At 62.8% G+C, this 16,936-nt stretch overlaps 1 protein-coding gene across 1 annotated transcript; it reads left to right on the top strand.

Moving 5' to 3' along the window:
* The first annotated feature begins 1,464 nt into the window (after positions 1 to 1,464).
* Positions 1,465 to 16,268, top strand: FADS3 (fatty acid desaturase 3). Its single transcript, XM_043581361.1, has 12 exons — positions 1,465 to 1,882; positions 10,061 to 10,171; positions 10,737 to 10,934; positions 11,294 to 11,395; positions 11,514 to 11,636; positions 11,934 to 11,994; positions 12,547 to 12,623; positions 13,071 to 13,168; positions 13,569 to 13,665; positions 13,762 to 13,841; positions 14,060 to 14,185; positions 15,356 to 16,268. The coding sequence occupies exons 1-12, from the start codon at positions 1,676 to 1,678 to the stop codon at positions 15,405 to 15,407; spliced, it is 1,332 nt and encodes a 443-aa protein (XP_043437296.1). The 5' UTR covers positions 1,465 to 1,675; the 3' UTR covers positions 15,408 to 16,268.
* The last annotated feature ends 668 nt before the right edge of the window (positions 16,269 to 16,936 follow it).

The raw sequence follows: 16,936 nt of genomic DNA, 5'->3' as shown, positions 1-16,936 counted from the left end.
CTGCTCAGGGAGGCGGTTCAAGGAGGAGTCGGTGCTCAGGCCATCCAGGGCCATAGTGACCGCAAGGCCTGACCGGTTGTCCTGGCAACCGAATGGAGGTCTGGTGGTACCAAGGAGATCCCAGAAGCCCCTTCAGCCTTTCTTGGCACCCTGGCCTCCTGCCCCACAAATTCCAGCTATCATGATATCCTACAAACTGTGAAACCAAGATAAAAAGTTAGTGTATCAGGGGCACCCAGGCGGCTCAGCCGTGCGACTTCAGCTGGGGGCATGATCTCACAGTTCGTGGGTTCGAGCCCCGAGTCAGGCTCTGTGCTGACAGCTCAGAGCCTGGAGCCTGCTTCGAATTCTGTGCCTCCCTCTCTCTCTGCCCCTCCCCCACTCACACTCTGTGGGTGTGTGTCTCTCTCTCTCAAAACATAAATAAACATTAAAAAATAAAGTTATCAGAGAAATACCCTCAGTGTTCTCAAAGTGCATTCTCTGAGCCAGCCCATCAGCATCACCACCCTTGGAACCCGTTCCAAATGCAGTTCTCTGCCTTCAAACCTGCCCTGCCGAATCCCACTCTGCGGGTGAGCCCAGCCGGCCTGTCATGACAAGCTCTCCCATGATTCTGATGCGGTCAAGTTTGATATCCGCTACCCTGCCACATAACCTCAGCCTGATTTCATTTCACGTTGAGTGTGAACGCTTTGCTTTTAGGAACAGGTGTCTTTATCTCAAAAAAAAAAAAAAAAAAAACCCTACAAAGTAATTTGGGGAGCCCCCTACACCCTCAAAAGGACTTGAATTTATTTAAGCCAAAAGCGGGGGAAGGGGACTGTAACAGGCAAGCCATCCAGCAGAGCACCCGTGAATGCCAGCGCCCCGCCCCCGACTCCGGTGCCCCCTTCTCCCCTTCCACGCCACCGGCCACCCTTCGGGATCCCAACCCTGCAGTTCCAACGGCCCCCGCAGACGGCCCCCGCGTGGGGCGGGTTGGCCCGGCCACGATCCTCAGCCCCGACGGCGGCCTCGTCGCCCCGCCGCTGGGGCGCCCCGATTGGTGGAAAGCTGTTTACAGTCGCCTCGAGGTAGCGTCCCCACCTCTGTGCGCTCAGGATTTAACGTTCCAGGACGCGTGGCTCGAAACCCCGTGTGTGCAGACTGTCGTTCCAAGCCCCGCCGGCGCAGACCTGGGCCCCGAGGGCACGCGCGGCGCCGGCCCAGGGTGTAAAGTCCCCGTCCCTCTCCCGCGTCCCCCGCCCCACCCGCGGGGCCGGGAGCGGACGGCACCCCCGGCAGCGCCGGGTGTGGTGGCCGCGGCCCCCGCGGGCGGGGCGGGCCCCCGCAGACACCGCCCTCGCCGGCTCGGAGAGCCGCGCAGCCAATGGAGGCCGAGGCGCTGCGCGGGGATTGGAGCGGGCGCGGGGCGGGCCGGCGGGGCCGAGCGAGGGGAGGAGGCGAGGCGAGCGCTGTCAGCGCGGTTATAAGGGAGGGAAAAGTTCCCTGCGCCGGGAGCCGGGCAGGCGCACGCTCGTACGGCGGCCGCAGCGGCAGGGCGGGGCCGCGGAGGAGCGGGTGGCAGCGGAGGACGCCCCCGGGGACGCGACTCGCTCCCCTCGGGGTCTCTGTCGGACCTCGGAAAGGTACCGGCAGGGGGCGGGGGGGCCGAGGGCTTTTGCACGGGGCCATGGGCGACGTCGGGGAGCCCGGCCGGGGGCCCGCGCAGCCGGGGGCGCCGCTGCCCACCTTCCGCTGGGAGCAGATCCGCCCGCACAACCTCCCGGGCGACAAGTGGCTGGTCATCGAGCGTCGCGTCTACGACATCAGCCGCTGGGCACAACGGCACCCGGGGGGCAGCCGCCTCATTGGCCACCACGGCGCTGAGGACGCCACGGTAAGGAAGCCCACCGCTGGCCGGGTTGGAGCCTGGAGCTCGCTGGGGCCTGGTCGTGGGCACTGCGATCCGCTCTGCTTGCACGATCCGGCATCCTTTCTACTCTTCGCTGACCCTTGATACTCTTCGCTGACCCAGAATTGGGATGGACAAGTCAGGGCCTGATGTGGGCTGAGGAGGCCACGTCCCTGCGCGGAGGACCTGCACACCCGGCCATGGACGGGGTGGGGGCTGGGCTGGAGCGGGTCTGTAGGGGGAGTGAGGGGCTCTCAGAGGTGGGTGTGCCATGGCCGACTAGCCGGCCCGAAGTGTGAGCCCTCCCTGCTGCTCTGAGCTTCTCTCGGTTCTGGGTCCCCCAGGCCAGGTTGCTCCTGCCCAGTGCCAGGGGTAGGGTGGGGTCCCCAGGGGACTGGCAAGGCTGTGCCACCAGAGGCTGGGGGCTGGGCAGTAAAGCTTGGGCAGTGCCCAGAGGTCTGTGGCTTTCCCAAGAGCTGCTGTAAACTGCTTTGAGGGGCAGTGACTCACCTCTCCTGGGCTGGCAGCTGCACGTGGGAGAACTTTGCCAGCCAGGCTGGGTGGGCCTCCTCGGGAAGCACAGTCACCCCAGGAATAGACTGACCCTTGGGAACCCCGACTTCCCTTTCCCAGCCCATGTCTAGACATGTCTTGCCAAGGAGGGTTGTGACCTGGTCCAGTGGGAGCATCTGGCCGGAGCCCAGTGGTAGAGCAGCCTGTTCGGGGAGCCTCCTCACCAGCCCCTTCCCGTGGTCCAGCAGTCCCTCATGTGGAGAGACCACGATGCTCTGCCTTGACCGTCGAACATTCGAGATGGGCCACACCGGCCGGGTACCAGGAATCTTCAAGATTCCAGGAGACGAATCCCTAAGTGGCAGAACTTTTGGCAGCAGAAGAGCGTGTCCTGTCCCGGGAGGTCCTGTTTACCAGGACTGCCAGGTTGGACAGTCTCCAAAGACTCTAAGGGAAAGGTCCCTCTTCCCCACTTCCCCCCTAAGAAGCCAAGGGTTTAGAGGCAGAAGCCTCCTGAAAGGCTAGACACTGACAGACTTGTCCACGGGCCGGGTGGTGGCCATGGAGTTGAAGATGACGAGGGGCCAACAAGTGGGTGGCCACGCACAGGCCTGTATGTGCGTGAGCGCTGCATGCATTCGTGTGCACGGTTGGACGCGCATGCATTTCTGCCGGGGTATGGGGTGGTTGGGGTGCCGCTGCCCCTCCCCCTCAGCTGGCTGTGCCCTCGCCACCCCTGAGGGATCCTATGGCTGCGTGCTCGGGCCTATTTCAACCTCAGAGCTGAAGGGCAGAATGGAGGCAGGAGAGAGGAAAGGCTGACGGAGGGCATTTCTCAATGCTCTTTCCTGCCTGGTGCCCAGGCCAGTGCTGGGGGGCCTCTCACAGGGGAACCCCATCAGACGCTTATCTCTTGACCCTGAGACCTCCGTCTGGCAGGTTTCTCACTGATTCATCACCAGTAAGGTCTGTTGCCCATTTCCAGAGAAGCAGTCTGTGTGCTCCCTGGGACTCGGTCCTGGCTCTGCCAGTGGAGACTCTGTGTGACCTTGAACCAGGCGTCACTCCTCTGAGCCTCAGTTTCCTCATCTGTAAAGAGGGGAGAGCTGGGCCAGACAGTGAGCCAGCTGTGGGCAGGACCCTGCCTTTTCAACTTTGTGGCCCCAGGCCTGCCCATGGAGTAGTCCTTCCTGGTCGGTATACGTTGCTGGCTGATAAGTGTGAGCATGTCCTGCAAACAGATGGACAGATTATAGACCGGCCCACTGCTGTGTGTGGTCAGGCCCAGCCCCCAGGCGCCCATTCCAGGCCGTGGAGCGCAGGTAGGGGTGGGGCAGCTGTCATGCCGGGGCTGTGTTCCTGAGGCCATCTCTCACTAGCCCCAGCCGCCCATCAGCTGTTCTCATGTCCAGGCAACAGAAGCCTTCCTGCCAGGAAATTCCCAGAGTTCCTGTGCCATGAAGTCAGCCTGTGGCCATCCTGGGATACAAAACTGGGTACCCTGGGGAGAGTGCTCTGGGCCCTGAGCCAGGTTTCTCTAAGAGTCATAGGCGGCTTGAGACTAGTGGAGGCAGCCAGGGAGGGGCGAGGCCTGGCTGTTGCTGACCAGAAGTATACCAGGGCTGGGTACTGAGCACTTGCTCTGTGCCAGGCTCCAAGTTTAGCACTTGACTTACGGATGCTCTCTTTTAATCCCCAGGATACCCCTAGGAGGCAGGTACTATTACTGGTTTTTCCCACTTTACAGATGGGACAACTGAGGCTCAAAAAAGCAGAGTGACTTGAAATTAAGTGGTGGGTCTGAGATTTGAATCCATAGCCCATCTTCTTAACCCCACGCTACCCTGTGACTTCACCGGCTTTTCCATTCGTTCATTCTGCAATTATTGGACCAGTAAACCCAGTAGCAGATATTCAGAGAGCAGGTCCTAGCCACCAAACTCTGCTCTAACCTCTGAAGATCCAGCTGCGAACAAAATATCTCAAAGAGGAAGTTAGAGCGAAAGCTCAGAAGTGGGACGGTACTCAAGGAACAGTGAGGGTATGGTGTGGCTGGGAGGGGGCAGGCAGCGAGGTCCAGAGGTGACAGGAGTTGGCTGGGCTTCTGTGTCCTTGGAAGCGGGACTTTGGTTTATTCTAAGGGGATCTTTGGAGGGCAGAGCAGGGAAGCATGGGGAATCTGATATACATTTAAAAGGATCCCTAGGGAAGACAGAGCCTTCCTGGAGAAAGGCAGGAGGCTAAGGGAAGAGATGGTGGGATGATTCTCCCAGGTAAGGTCACTCAGAAGAGGTGGCCATTCACCTGGGCTCCGAAACACAGGCATGGCCAGGGCAGAAGGCAAGAGTGGCTATCGTGTGGCATTCAGACAACAACCGGTTGAAAGAAAGCGGGTGTGAGTGTTCGCCCATTTTGCAGATGAGGAGACAGGCTGAATATGGGTGATGCGAAGGGACCTTCTTGGGGCCCTCAAAGGGCAGGGCATCAGGTCCTTGGGCTCGGAGGGTGGGACTTGTGTCTGGGTAGCAGCTGGGGGGAAGTGAGGCATATCCCAGGCCTCAGAGTGAGGGTGGGGCCTCAGAGAGGGGCTGGCCATGAACCCAGATGACCTGGCCCCAGAGCCCACGCTCAGGCTTCCTCCCACCTCGCTGGCTGCCTTGGAAACCCTGCTGCCTGATGGCCACTCCCCATGAAGTGTGACCTCCCCGGGGCTCCGTAGGTGGTTTCTGTAATGTCCCCACCCACTCAGGCCCCTTCCCAGGGTAGTCACAGTGCCCAGCTCCCCCCTGGGGGAGTGCTGGGCAGGAACACGGTACAGAGGTGGGCCGGGCACCCTTGCTGTCCTGCTTTTCCTCCCCAGGGCACCCAAGCGCTACTCTGTATAGCAGAAAACAGCTAGGGAGAACCAGGGCTTGAGGAGGGAACTGGAGAGTGGTGGTGGAGAAAGTGTCAGTGGGTATGGCCCCTTTGGGGTCGCTGACTCGGGAAGTCAAGGGTGCTGGGGGGAGGAGCCCTACTGTGTGTGCTGGCCCGTCACCAGCCACACCAGGGGTGGCTTCCCGGGAGGGTCTGTCCTGGAGTTGCCCCCGCCCGCGTGGGTGCGAGTTGGACACGTCGCGTTCGGAGCTGTGCCTCAGTGTCCTCATCTGCAAAACGATGCGCTGATAGTGCTTCTCCACTGGCTCTGATGAGGAATGATGTGGGGAGGGGCTGGTAAAGAGCATGAGTGCTGGGCACGAGGGTCTCCTGCATCTTCCACCTGCGAGAGGGAGGGGCGGCGGGATTCCTGGGGTGTCCCTTGACGCTTACCCCCCCTACTCCCCATCGTCACAACCCACCGCTGCCTCCTCCACAAAGGCTTAAGGAGGCAGCAAGGACAGACCCAGACCTCCTGAGCGCCCCCTCCACCCCCCCACCCCCTCCCACAGCCCCGCTCCATTCCCTTCCTGAGCTGGAACATTCCCGATTCTTTGGGGGAGTGACCAGAAATGTTCCCCATCCCGTGTGTCTGTTCCCCAGCCTCAGGCTGGCCAGGGCCCAACCGGCAGGGTGGACTCCACTCTCCTCCCTCACGCCTACAGGCCCACCCTCCAAGGCCACTAAGTCTGAGTGGATTCGGGCGCATCAGGCCAGCGGGGCCTCGGCCAGAGCTGGACACCGGGCCCTTCTAAGTGCACTTTTACCTCCACTGACTCAGTCCTCCCCGCAGCCTCACGAGATGGGCACGGGCGGTTTCTGACTTACTAATGCGAAAATACCGAGTGGAGGAGAGTGCGATCTTGTCTGTGGCTCATAAGTAGCTGTTCAGGTTCCGTTCTCAGCAGTCTGGCGCTGAGCCCCGCGCTCCCGCCCCTCAACTGGCTGCTATTCGGGGCTCGTGTGGGGCTATGGGGGCAGGGCGGGAGCCACTGTGAGCTTTCCAGGGACCGAGGTGGGGCTGGCAGGGCGTGGACATCACAGAGCTGCTTGGGTTCGCATCCCGACTCTGTCATGACAAGCTCTGACCTGGGCAGATGCCCCTGCCACTTCGAGCCTCTGTTCCAGCAAACTGGTTCATATCCCTGCCTTGTTGGCTGTGGATGGTTGGCTCGTGTCCACTCACTCACACCTGCTATCCAGCCCCTGCCCTGCCAGGCTCTGAGGACGCTCCTGTGACCGTAGCCTGTCGCCGCCACCAGCGGGTTCACCCAGCTCTCTTCCCAGACCCCGTGAGAGACCCCGAGTGCCACCTTCCACTTGTTAGGTGGGGAAGGATCATAGGGAGGATGTTTTCAGGTGCACCAAGGGTAGGTGGGGGTGGGGCCTCCTGCAGTGCCCCAAGAAATGCCAGGACCACCCTCCTGTCCCCTATAGTCCAGTTGCTAAACAGCCAGGTCCCTGGCTGTGTGGGATGATGACCAGCTTCATGGTGAGGCCCCCCCCACTACAACCTTCCCCCCCCCGCCCCCCACACACACACAGGAGACCCACTGCCTCCTCCTGGCCCAGGAGCGGCCACAAGCCCAGTTCTGTAGTCAGACTGGGTTCTGATCCACTCGCCATCAAATGGAGCTGTGTGCTCTTTGTAAGTGGCTTAACCTCTCTGAGTCTTCTGCCCAGGCCCCGGGTCCTTAAGCAGTAGCCCAGAGAGGATCTGGTCCGTTGGTCCCAGCAAGTATTCCAGCAAGAGCTGATTTGCTGGTGCATCAGGTTTGGGTCTGAGGCCGGCGACCCACCTTGTTGGTGCCGAGAACGCGATAGGGTCAGCGGTGCCCACCAGCCCCGGGAGCCCACCTGCTTTCCAAGGACCCGCCACAGCCCTGCCCATCTCCTCCCATCAGCCGGAGCCTGGTCTGCGAGCTCTGGGGTTTTCTCGCCAGCCCTTCCGGGGCTCACACCTCCCCTTGCCACACCAGGAGATAGACCTGGCTGGAGGGCCCTCGGGTGGCCCTGTCCATCAGCGCTTCCCCAGGCCTGGCCTGGGTGAATCAGGACCCAGGGAGAAGCATCCAGGAAGTTGGCCCTGGACCCCCCCCCCCCCCCCCGGGGATCTGCTGGGCACTAGGGTGGTCCCAGAAGACACAGAGGGAAGAAGGGCTGGGAGAGAAGGACTAGAAGAGGAAGGAAGAAATCCTGGGGCCGTGGCTACAGTAGGCACGCGTGGGCCCCATGTGCCACGAGGGAGTTTCAGCGGAAACTCCCCAGCGCCTGCTCATCAACCTTAAAAAGGAAGGAAATTCTGACACCTGCTACAATAGGGGTGAGGCTTGAAGACGTTATGCTGAGTGACATGTTAGTCTGGCATAAAAAAAGGACAAATCTGTTTGATTCCTCTTATCAGGGGTCCCTCCAGTGGTCCAGTTCGTAGAGACAGCAGAGTGAGTGGTGGCTAACAGGGGCTGGGGTGGGGGTGGAGGGTTGGTGTTTCATGAAGACAAGAGTTTTAGTTGGGGAAGGTAAGAAAGTTCTAGAAGTGCACGGTGGTGATGGATGGCCAGCAATGTGAGCACACTCAGTGCCATTAAACTGCACACTTAAAAAGGGTGAAAGCGGTGAATTAAGGGGCAAAAAAAAAAAAAAAGAAAGAAAAAGTTACTGCTCTGAAGTCCAGAGCCAGAAAGTCCCCGGAGTCTTGCCCTCTTTTGTCTAGTCCCAAGCTGGAGGGTTGACTCGCTCAAGGTCGCAGCGAGTGGGGTCAGCCCAGCCAGCCCCAAAGCGGCCTTCCCTCCTAGCTCCCCAGGAGCCTGGGGTACCCCCCACCCCGTCAGCAGCTTCCTGGGGTGGGGGCCAGCCTCCCCCACACTTTCTCACTCCCAAATGTCCTGCCCCTCCATCAAGGTCATCCCGGAGAGGCGGGGAGATCAGTAGTACACAGCCCCCTCCCCTCTTAGGAGCTCAGGGAGGGAGTCTAGGTTGTTCCAGAAACAGCACCCTCCCAGCCCCCAGCTCTCTGGGCTGCCCTGGGCCAGCAAGAGAGCAGACAACAGGAAAGGGGACCGCTCAGGTGGATCCTGCAGGTGGTGCCTCTGCGTGGGGGGTGGGGGGTGGGGGCCCGGAGGGGCCTAAAGTGCTTCCTCCTCCCAGGACTGTGGGGAAGTCCTGGTAGTGAGTGTAGGGGCCCAGCTTCTGGTAGGCTCCCTAGCAAGAGAACGACGGGAGGCCCCTGTTGTCAGCCTTTGTCCTTTGGTCACACGCAGTCACCTTCCCAAGGCCCAGGGGACACCCACCCCGTGGTGTTTCCACAGTTCAGGCAGCTGGATGACTAGTCCCTTCAGAGAGAGTCCAGGGAGAAAGACCCATTGAAGAGCTGGGAACAGTAACGAGCCAGGCACACCAGGACCGGATTAGAGAGACTGAGGGAGCCCGGCTGGGCAATCCGAGTTGGCTCACGCTCCAGTGCTGCCTGGGCCACTTCCTAACTGGTCCCTTACCCCAGTGCTTTGTCTTTCTCGACTTTCCAACCCCTGTTGCATTGCACCCCATCCCCACCCCCAGCTGTTCCAGAGAATCACAGGAATGTTCCATATTTATTTGATTTTTTTTTTTTTTAAACCCATCGTTTCCACGTCTGCTTTTAAAATCAAATGAGTTGAACCATGTATCTTCCTTGCAAACCTGAGAACCCAGTCTGTGTGGCCCTGGACTGATTTTTGGAGAAGGGTGCCCTGTGCTGGGGGAAGCACCTGGGGCCTGGGGCACCCAGGGCCTGAGGAGGACCTGGCAGGGCATCCAGGGCCTGGGGAGAACCCAGCAGGGCATTCAGGGCCCGGGGAGAACCCAGCAGGGCATTCAGGGCCCGGGGAGGACCCGGCAGGGCACCCCGGGCCCAGGCAGGACCAGGCAGGGCACCCAGGGCCTGGCCAGGACCTGGCAGGGCACCCAGGGCCCAGGGAGGACCCGGCAGGGCACCCAGGGCCTGGCCAGGACCTGGCAGGGCACCCAGGGCCCGGGGAGGACCCGACAGGGCACCCAGGGCCCAGGCAGGACCAGGCAGGGCACCCAGGGCCCGGGGAGGACCTGGCAGGGCACCCAGGGCCTGGCCAGGACCCGGCAGGGCACCCAGGGCCCAGGCAGGACCCGGCAGGGCACCCAGGGCCTGGCCAGGACCTGGTAGGGCACCCAGGGCCCGGGGAGGACCCGGCAGGGCACCCAGGGCCCGGGCAGGACCTGGCAGGGCACCCAGAGCCCGGGGAGGACCCGGCAGGGCACCCAGGGCCCAGGCAGGACCCGGCAGGGCACCCAGGGCCTGGCCAGGACCTGGCAGGGCACCCAGAGCCCGGGGAGGACCCGGCAGGGCACCCAGGGCCCAGGCAGGACCCGGCAGGGCACCCAGGGCCCAGGCAGGACCAGGTAGGGCACCCAGGGCCCAGGGAGGACCCAGCAGGGCACCCAGGGCCCAGGCAGGACCAGGCAGGGCACCCAGGGCCTGGCCAGGACCTGGCAGGGCACCCAGGGCCCGGGGAGGACCCGGCAGGGCACCCAGGGCCCGGGCAGGACCAGGCGGGCACCCAGGGCCTAGGGAGGACCAGGAAGGGCTAATGGGCAAGGCTGACCCATTTGGCCCTCTTTTTATGACCCCGGAACAACCAGCTGCTTCTCCATCTGTCTGTTCTGCCTTCTACCCCGTCTCTATCTGCCCCTCCGTCCACCTGACTGTCTGCTCTCCTTCAGGATGCCTTCCACGCCTTCCACCAGGACCTCAATTTCGTGCGCAAGTTCCTGCAGCCCCTGCTGATTGGAGAGCTGGCCCCGGAGGAGCCCAGCCAGGATGGACCCCAGAATGTGAGCGGGGCCCTGGTGGAGGCTAAGCCCCCAGTGCGGGGACCTGGAGGGGTGGGGAGCATCGCCGGTAGCAACGCCATCCACATTACTCCAGGGGGGACCCGGGTCCTGGGCTGGGTTTGCCTTCCCTTCCCGGGCAGCAGCCGAAGGTAGAGCTATAGGAGGCCCGCAGGAGCCCAAGGCCCGGGTCTGGCTGGGCCGGCATTTGCCATGTTCCATTTCCCTTCTTGCTGAAGGCAAGCCCCTTCCTGCTCTGGGTCCAGCATCCCCATCGACACTGAGGGTTTTGAAGCACTGGGCCCTAAGGGTTTTCCCAGCTCTGCCTTTCTCTGCTTCTTGTGTGCCCACACCTCTGGTGGGGTGAGCCCCGGCCACCAGCCGGCTCCCCAGCTCAGATCCCACGCCTGTGCTCTCACCCCTCCATCTCTTGGGCTGTACCCCTTGGGCCTGACACTGGGAGTGGCTGCAGCGTGGGGCGCTGTTGGGGGCTCCCCGGGGACAACCCGGGGGGAGGGGGGGAGGGGAGGGCCGCTTCCATAGCTGACCAGCCATTCGGCCGTGGCAGGCCCAGCTGGTTGAGGACTTCCGAGCCCTGCGCCAGGCAGCTGAGGACATGAAGTTGTTTGAGGCCAAGCCCGCCTTCTTCGCTCTCTTGCTGGGCCACATCCTGGCCATGGAGGTGCTCGCCTGGCTCACCATCTACCTCCTCGGCCCGGGCTGGGTGCCCAGCACCCTCGCCGCCCTTGTCCTGGCCACCTCCCAGGTGACTCCAGCATTCTTTTGCCGCCACCCGAACTGCCCAGTAGACAGTGGGGCCCGGCCATTGGGGACACTCTGGACATACCTGCTGAGTGAATGAATGACCGGCCAGAGGCCCCGTGACGGCTGTATCTGTAGGTCAAGCTGCATTTTAAATGAGCCGTGGAAGCTCAGGGCGGGGAACCAGAAGTCTCCATGACAGACTGGCAAGCCCGTAGGCCTCCCGAGACTCAGTTGCCCTCACCTGTTAAAAGAGGGAGTTGGCCCACAGGGTCTTAGCATGAGCGGCGGCCGCATCCTGTGAGCAGGGAGGGCACCCTGGGGCCCCTTCCCACCGGCTCCTGACCCTGCTCCCCTCCCCAGGCTCAGTGTTGGTGTCTGCAGCATGACCTGGGCCATACCTCCGTCTTCCGGAAGTCCCAGTGGAACCACCTGGCCCAGCAGTTTGTGATGGGACAGCTGAAGGTGAGGGTGGGGGTGGGTGGTGGGCAGCCGTGGGGCTGAGCTGGGGGTGCCCCGCCGGGTCCACCCACGCGGTCAGGCACCTGGCCCCCGCCCTCAGAGCCCCCCTTGTCCCCTGCAGGGCTTCTCTGCCCACTGGTGGAACTTCCGCCATTTCCAGCACCACGCCAAGCCCAACATCTTCCACAAAGACCCGGATGTGACCGTAGCGCCCGTCTTCCTCCTGGGGGAGTCGTCGGTCGAGGTGTGTGGGAAGGATGTGGACTCGCTCGTCTGGGCCTCAGGCAGGGAGGCGGAGAGGTCACAGGCAGGCGGCAGGGGACCCTGGCCACAGCCCTCCGTCGTCAGAGCCTCCATTTTCCCATCTGCGGTAGCCACTGAGTCACTGTGACCGAGCCCCCCCACTGTCACTCCACACTGAGTCCCTACCCAAAGGGCACCCCTTCCCCACCTCCCAGCCTGCCGGGGGTGAAGGGCCCACCTGCTAGAACCCGGGGTTGCCCTTGCCCCCTGACCCCAGCCCCGGCTGTCTCCTCTGCAGTATGGCAGGAAGAAGCGCAGATACTTGCCCTACAACCATCAGCATCTGTACTTTTTCCTGAGTGAGTGTCCTCGGTCTTCCTGGAGGTGGGGGCACAGCCACGGCCAGGACCTGTCTGCCCCTGCCTGCTTCCACCCCCTCCTGGGCCAGTGGCGGACCTGTTCAAACCCCCTCAGTATGGCGCCGGCACACCTCTCCCAGCCCTGCTGGCCCCGGCCTGCAGCCCGGGCCCACTCGACCCGGCCCCGCCCCGGGGTGTTCAGGATTCCTTCCTGCACGCACGCCAGAGTGGCCTGGAGCCCTAGGGCCCCGGGGGGTTGTCGGGGTGGCCAGGATGAAGATTTAAGGGGACGTGGGAGGCTGGCCTCCTCAGGAGGAACACGGAGGCGGGGGGGGGGGGGGGGGCGAGGGCCAGCCCGGGGAGGCTCGGAGGCCAAGGGAAGATGGGTGGCCGAGGCCACGTGGGTGACGCAGGGTCAGCCGGCTGGATGGGACCGGCACCAGGCCCCACGGGCATTCCCGGGATGTCCTCGCCGCCCCGCTCCCTGACTCCCTCGGCCTGGCCTGCCTGGCACCCCTGCCCTGCTCCTGAGCCCTCCTGTGCCCCTCGCAGTCGGCCCGCCGCTGCTCACCCTGGTGAACTTTGAAGTGGAGAATCTGGCGTACATGCTGGTGTGCATGCGGTGGATGGTGAGTGCGGGCTCTGCGCCGGCCCCCCCAGGGGGTGCAGTTGTGGTGGCGGGACGTGGGGCACAAGGGGGCGGCCCCGTCCGCGAATGCAGACGGGTGCACACGCGTGTGCGCGCGCGTGCCGCTGTGATGCGTGTGTACTTGTGCGGGTGTGCGCGAAGCGCGCGGTGCTCTCCCGGTCGGGGTGCCCTCCCTGGGGGTGGGGGTCCCCTGGGCCGGCTCTGCCAGGCACTTGTCCCCAGGGAGGGGTTCCCCCATTGCACACTCCTCCATGAGGCCAGCAGGGCAAGGATCCCGTCCCTTTACGTAGCTGAGAAGACAGAGGCCCAGAGAGGGGTAGTGACCCGTCCGGGGCTCCAAGGCACATCAGGCAGAAGGGGTGGATGACCCCAGCTCCCTTTCCCGGCTGCCTCGGGGGCCTCTGCGCTCCTCCACCCTCCTTTGCAGGACTTGCTCTGGGCTGCCAGCTTCTACTCCCGCTTCTTCCTGTGCTACATCCCCTTCTACGGCGTTCCTGGGGCGCTGCTCCTCTTCGTCGCTGTCAGGTATGGCCAGATTCGGGATGGCAGGGAGGTGGGGAGGCCACACACAGGCAGCAGGGGACCCTGACCACAGCCCTCCAGTGTCAGAGCCTCCATTGCCCCATCTGCAGGATGGGGACAGCAGTGCAGCCTCCCTGGGTTGTTGGGAAACACGAGTGACAGGACCCCAGGGACAGTGGGTCTGCAGGAAGCGGCCTGGCTTATAAGCAGCCCCATGGATGTCCGCCCTCGTGAGCAGGGCTGCTCCGAGCTCCGCCTGGCAATGGACCCGGCTTTGCTCAGCCTCTTTAAACACCACTGGGAAAGGGGTCCCGTGATCCCATGGTGCAGATGAGGAAGCCAAGGCCCGGGTCCGGTGCAAGGGGTGAGCTGGACATAGGCAGTGCCTGAGCTCCCCTCACAGGGTCCTGGAGAGCCACTGGTTCGTGTGGATCACGCAGATGAACCACATCCCCAAGGAGATCGGCCATGAGAAGCACCGGGACTGGGCCAGCTCTCAGGTGGGCAGCAGGGGTGGGCCCGGGCAGGGACCCAGTGAGGGGGGTGGGGGCCCCCATGCCCGCCTCTCTCACCTGGGCCCCGCCCACTTCCACCAGCTGGCAGCCACCTGCAATGTGGAGCCCTCGCTCTTCATCGACTGGTTCAGCGGGCACCTCAACTTCCAGATCGAGCACCAGTGAGTGTGGGGTGGGAGTGAGTCCTGAGCCCAGGAGCTGATGAGGGGCCCCTGTGTCTAGTCTTCCCCCAGGGAGGCCAGGACATAAGCTCTGGACTCCCTGGAGGCTGGGGACAGGTGGTGAACGGGGGGGGGGGGGGCCTGGGTGGCGATGGGTGGGGTGGGGGCCCCCTCCGTCACCCGTCACCTCAGGTGCCAGCACACGCTCTCCCCACCAGCCTCTTCCCCACGATGCCAAGGCACAACTACCGTAGGGTGGCCCCGCTGGTCAAGGCGCTGTGTGCCAAGCACGGCCTCAACTACGAGGTGAAGCCCTTTCTCACTGCCCTGGTGGACATCGTTGGGTAAGGATCCCCCGCTCAGCGCCCCTTCCTGGGCACCTGGCTCTCTGAGCCCAAGAGCTGGCATTCAAGGCCTGTCTGATCCACCTTCCGGTCCTCAGCCTGTGCCTGCCCTCCCTTCCCAGGGCTCTTTCACACTGCCGGGGTTTAGGGCAGCCTCTGCCATGGGCCCAGACCCTGTCCTGAGGGCTATAGATAACATCAGTGAGCAAAACAGGCCGAGATCCCTGCCTAGCAGATCTGGAAACCAGTTAAACTAAGTAAATTACAGAAACTGTGGGAAGAGAAGGTATGCTTTGGCGAAATGGAACCAGAAAACCTAAGAGTAGGAGCAGGAGAGGGGACTTGTGAGTTTTAGTAGGGTGGCAGGGTAGGTGGATTCGAGAAGGTCACATGTAAGCAGAGACAGGGAGGGGGGCAGAGGGTTGGCAGTGGTGACATCGGGGGGAAGAGCATCTGGGGCACGGGAACAGCAGTGCAAAGGCCGTGAGGCAGGCGTGTGCTGGTGTGAGTGGAGGAGGGACACGCGGGACCTGGATGCCCTGACCGGGAGTGCACCGATGGGGCTCGATTTGAAGCAAGAAGCAGTGCAGGGGTCCCTGTAGCCGTCTGGGTGAGGGACAATGGAGGTGGCCTTGGCAGTGGGGAGCAGAGGTCAGATTCCCCCCGCCAGAGCTCTTCCACCTCTGCACTCTGCACATGCTGTTCCCTTTGCTTGCAGGCCCTTCCTTCTATGCTGGTGTTTGAACTCTTGCTGCTTCCCCTTCATGACCCTTCCAAGCCCCGTCGTCCTAGCCCCTGCCACTGGGCAGGGTCCCATTAGAAGAGCTGGCTCAGGGGTTCCTGGCGAGTGGTTGATATTTCTGGCTCCTCTGCCTGTCATCGGGCTCCTGGTGGGCAGCCTCCATGCCTTACACACGGGCTCCAGGGTCGCAGGGCCTCGCAGAAGGAGACCAAAGAGAGAGGGACAGGCCCGTGCTGGCTGCTGCCCGGCCTTGGTCTCCCCCGACCCGAGGTCTAGATTCTACTCCAGTTGATGAGAGTGTAGCCCCTTCCCCGAGTCTCCCCTTCTGCTCCCCCACCCCAGCTGCCTGGCCCAGGGGAATGGGACGCGCGGAGGACTGTCTTGGGGGAGGGGTGAGAGAAGACACCCACCCCACCTCTGCCTCCTAGGTCCCTGAAGAAGTCTGGCGACATCTGGCTGGAAGCCTACCTCCACCAGTGAAGGCGGCACCCAGGGCCCCAGCGACCACCAAGCCGGCCCAGGCAGGCTTGACCACTCTGCCCCACCCCCACCCCCCACCTGGCCTATGGGGCCCTGCCCACCCTTCTGGATCTGCTGTCCTCACCTCACCACCCCCCTCGCCTGTCTGCTTGGCAGCCCTAAGGCCGTGGCTCTTGGCCAAACAGGACCAGGGCTAGGGGGATAGTACATAAAGCCACACAGCATGGCATGTTTTCCTAGAGCAAAAATTTAGGGAAAACGGTTATTTTTATATAAAAACAAACACAGAAAAACGGTGGAGTATTGAATCTGCAAGAATCTTGGAGCTGGACTTCCTGAGAGGAGTTTAGGCCACTTGGGCCATCAGGGTGCTGGGGGGGCAGGGGGTCAGGGGGAGAGACTGGTGGCCCTGGGTCAGGAAGCTGGCAGCTGGCCCAGGCTCGGGTCTCTGTGAGGGTCCCTCCCTTCCTGTCCTTTCACCCACTCACCAGCAACCTGCGGCCGTCACGTTGGGTTCACTCGCTTTGCTCCTCTGCAAGGTGGGACGGGAGCCGGTCCGGCAGACCAGGGCTCGGGCCACGTCTGCAGGCGCCCCCCTCCCACCCAGCACAGGAAGGGGAAGCCAGGATGTTCCCCCCCCCCCCCCCCCCCCGGCCCTGCACTGGCCTCCCGAAGCTTCTGTGGAGAGGAGCTTCTTAGGGCCACCTGCCCATCTTAGCATTTGCACCCAGCATCATGCTGGCGGGGGTGCAGCTTGACTGTGTTCAGTGGCCCACAGGAGGGGACCCTGGGTTTCTCCCATGCCTTCCTGGGACCCGGTGCTCGCCTGCTGGAAGCAGCTTAAAGAAAACAAAGTGCTGAGCTAGGTTTTCTCTGAGGCCTTTTCTGGAGTGGGAACGGGGAGTTCTCCCCACCAGCCACAGGATTGCCCCTCGCTTTGTCAAGGCCCCCATGGCCCTGGACTGGGTTCTGTTCCGGGAGGTGGAAGGGGCACACGTGCTGGGGCCTCGTTCAGTCCTTTCCCTGGACCGCCCGGCCCCACCCTGATCCACACCCCATGCAGCTCCCACCCTCCTCTCCTCCGGAGTCCCGTAAACCAGGGGACTAGTCCCGCCTCTGCCTGGACTCAGAGCTGCGTGACCTTGTGGAAGTTATTCAACCTCTCTGAGCGGTAGTATGATCCCCGAGGGTGACGGAAGGTAAAAGGGATGCTGTATGGAAGGCTCTTTGCATAGGGCTTGGCAACAGGCCTCTGAAATGTAAAAAGTTTTATGCACAAAGCCCTACACCCTGGGGCCCCACCTGCCCTGACCTGGGACAAGCCCGTGGCTGTCTGAGCGGTGCCATGCGGGCCCCGGGATGGCATTCCCTCCATCTCCTGTACAATCGCGGCATTTCCTGCAGTGGCTCGCAGGGACAGACCTGAGGGCAGCAGTCCCCACCGGGGGGAAGGCTGAGCCTGCAACGCCACCTAGGGGCATCCAGAGTATCTGCACCATTGTGGGGCAGGCCACGCTCCATGCTGCCCC

This window comes from Prionailurus bengalensis, chromosome D1, assembly GCF_016509475.1.
Source record: "Prionailurus bengalensis isolate Pbe53 chromosome D1, Fcat_Pben_1.1_paternal_pri, whole genome shotgun sequence".
Lineage (NCBI taxonomy): Eukaryota > Metazoa > Chordata > Mammalia > Carnivora > Felidae > Prionailurus > Prionailurus bengalensis.
Note: the sequence above shows the minus strand (reverse complement) of the source record. Positions and strands in the feature narration are given on the sequence as shown.

What these genes read in the sequence shown, in the direction of transcription:
- FADS3 (XM_043581361.1), top strand. Translation starts at nt 1,676, where the DNA reads ATGGGCGACGTCGGGGAGCCCGGCCGGGGGCCCGCGCAGCCGGGGGCG. An exon ending in TGGGGGAGTCGTCGGTCGAG is followed by an intron (nt 11,637 to 11,933) that starts GTGTGTGGGAAG and finishes TCTCCTCTGCAG; the next exon opens with TATGGCAGGAAGAAGCGCAG. An exon ending in GCATCTGTACTTTTTCCTGA is followed by an intron (nt 11,995 to 12,546) that starts GTGAGTGTCCTC and finishes TGCCCCTCGCAG; the next exon opens with TCGGCCCGCCGCTGCTCACC.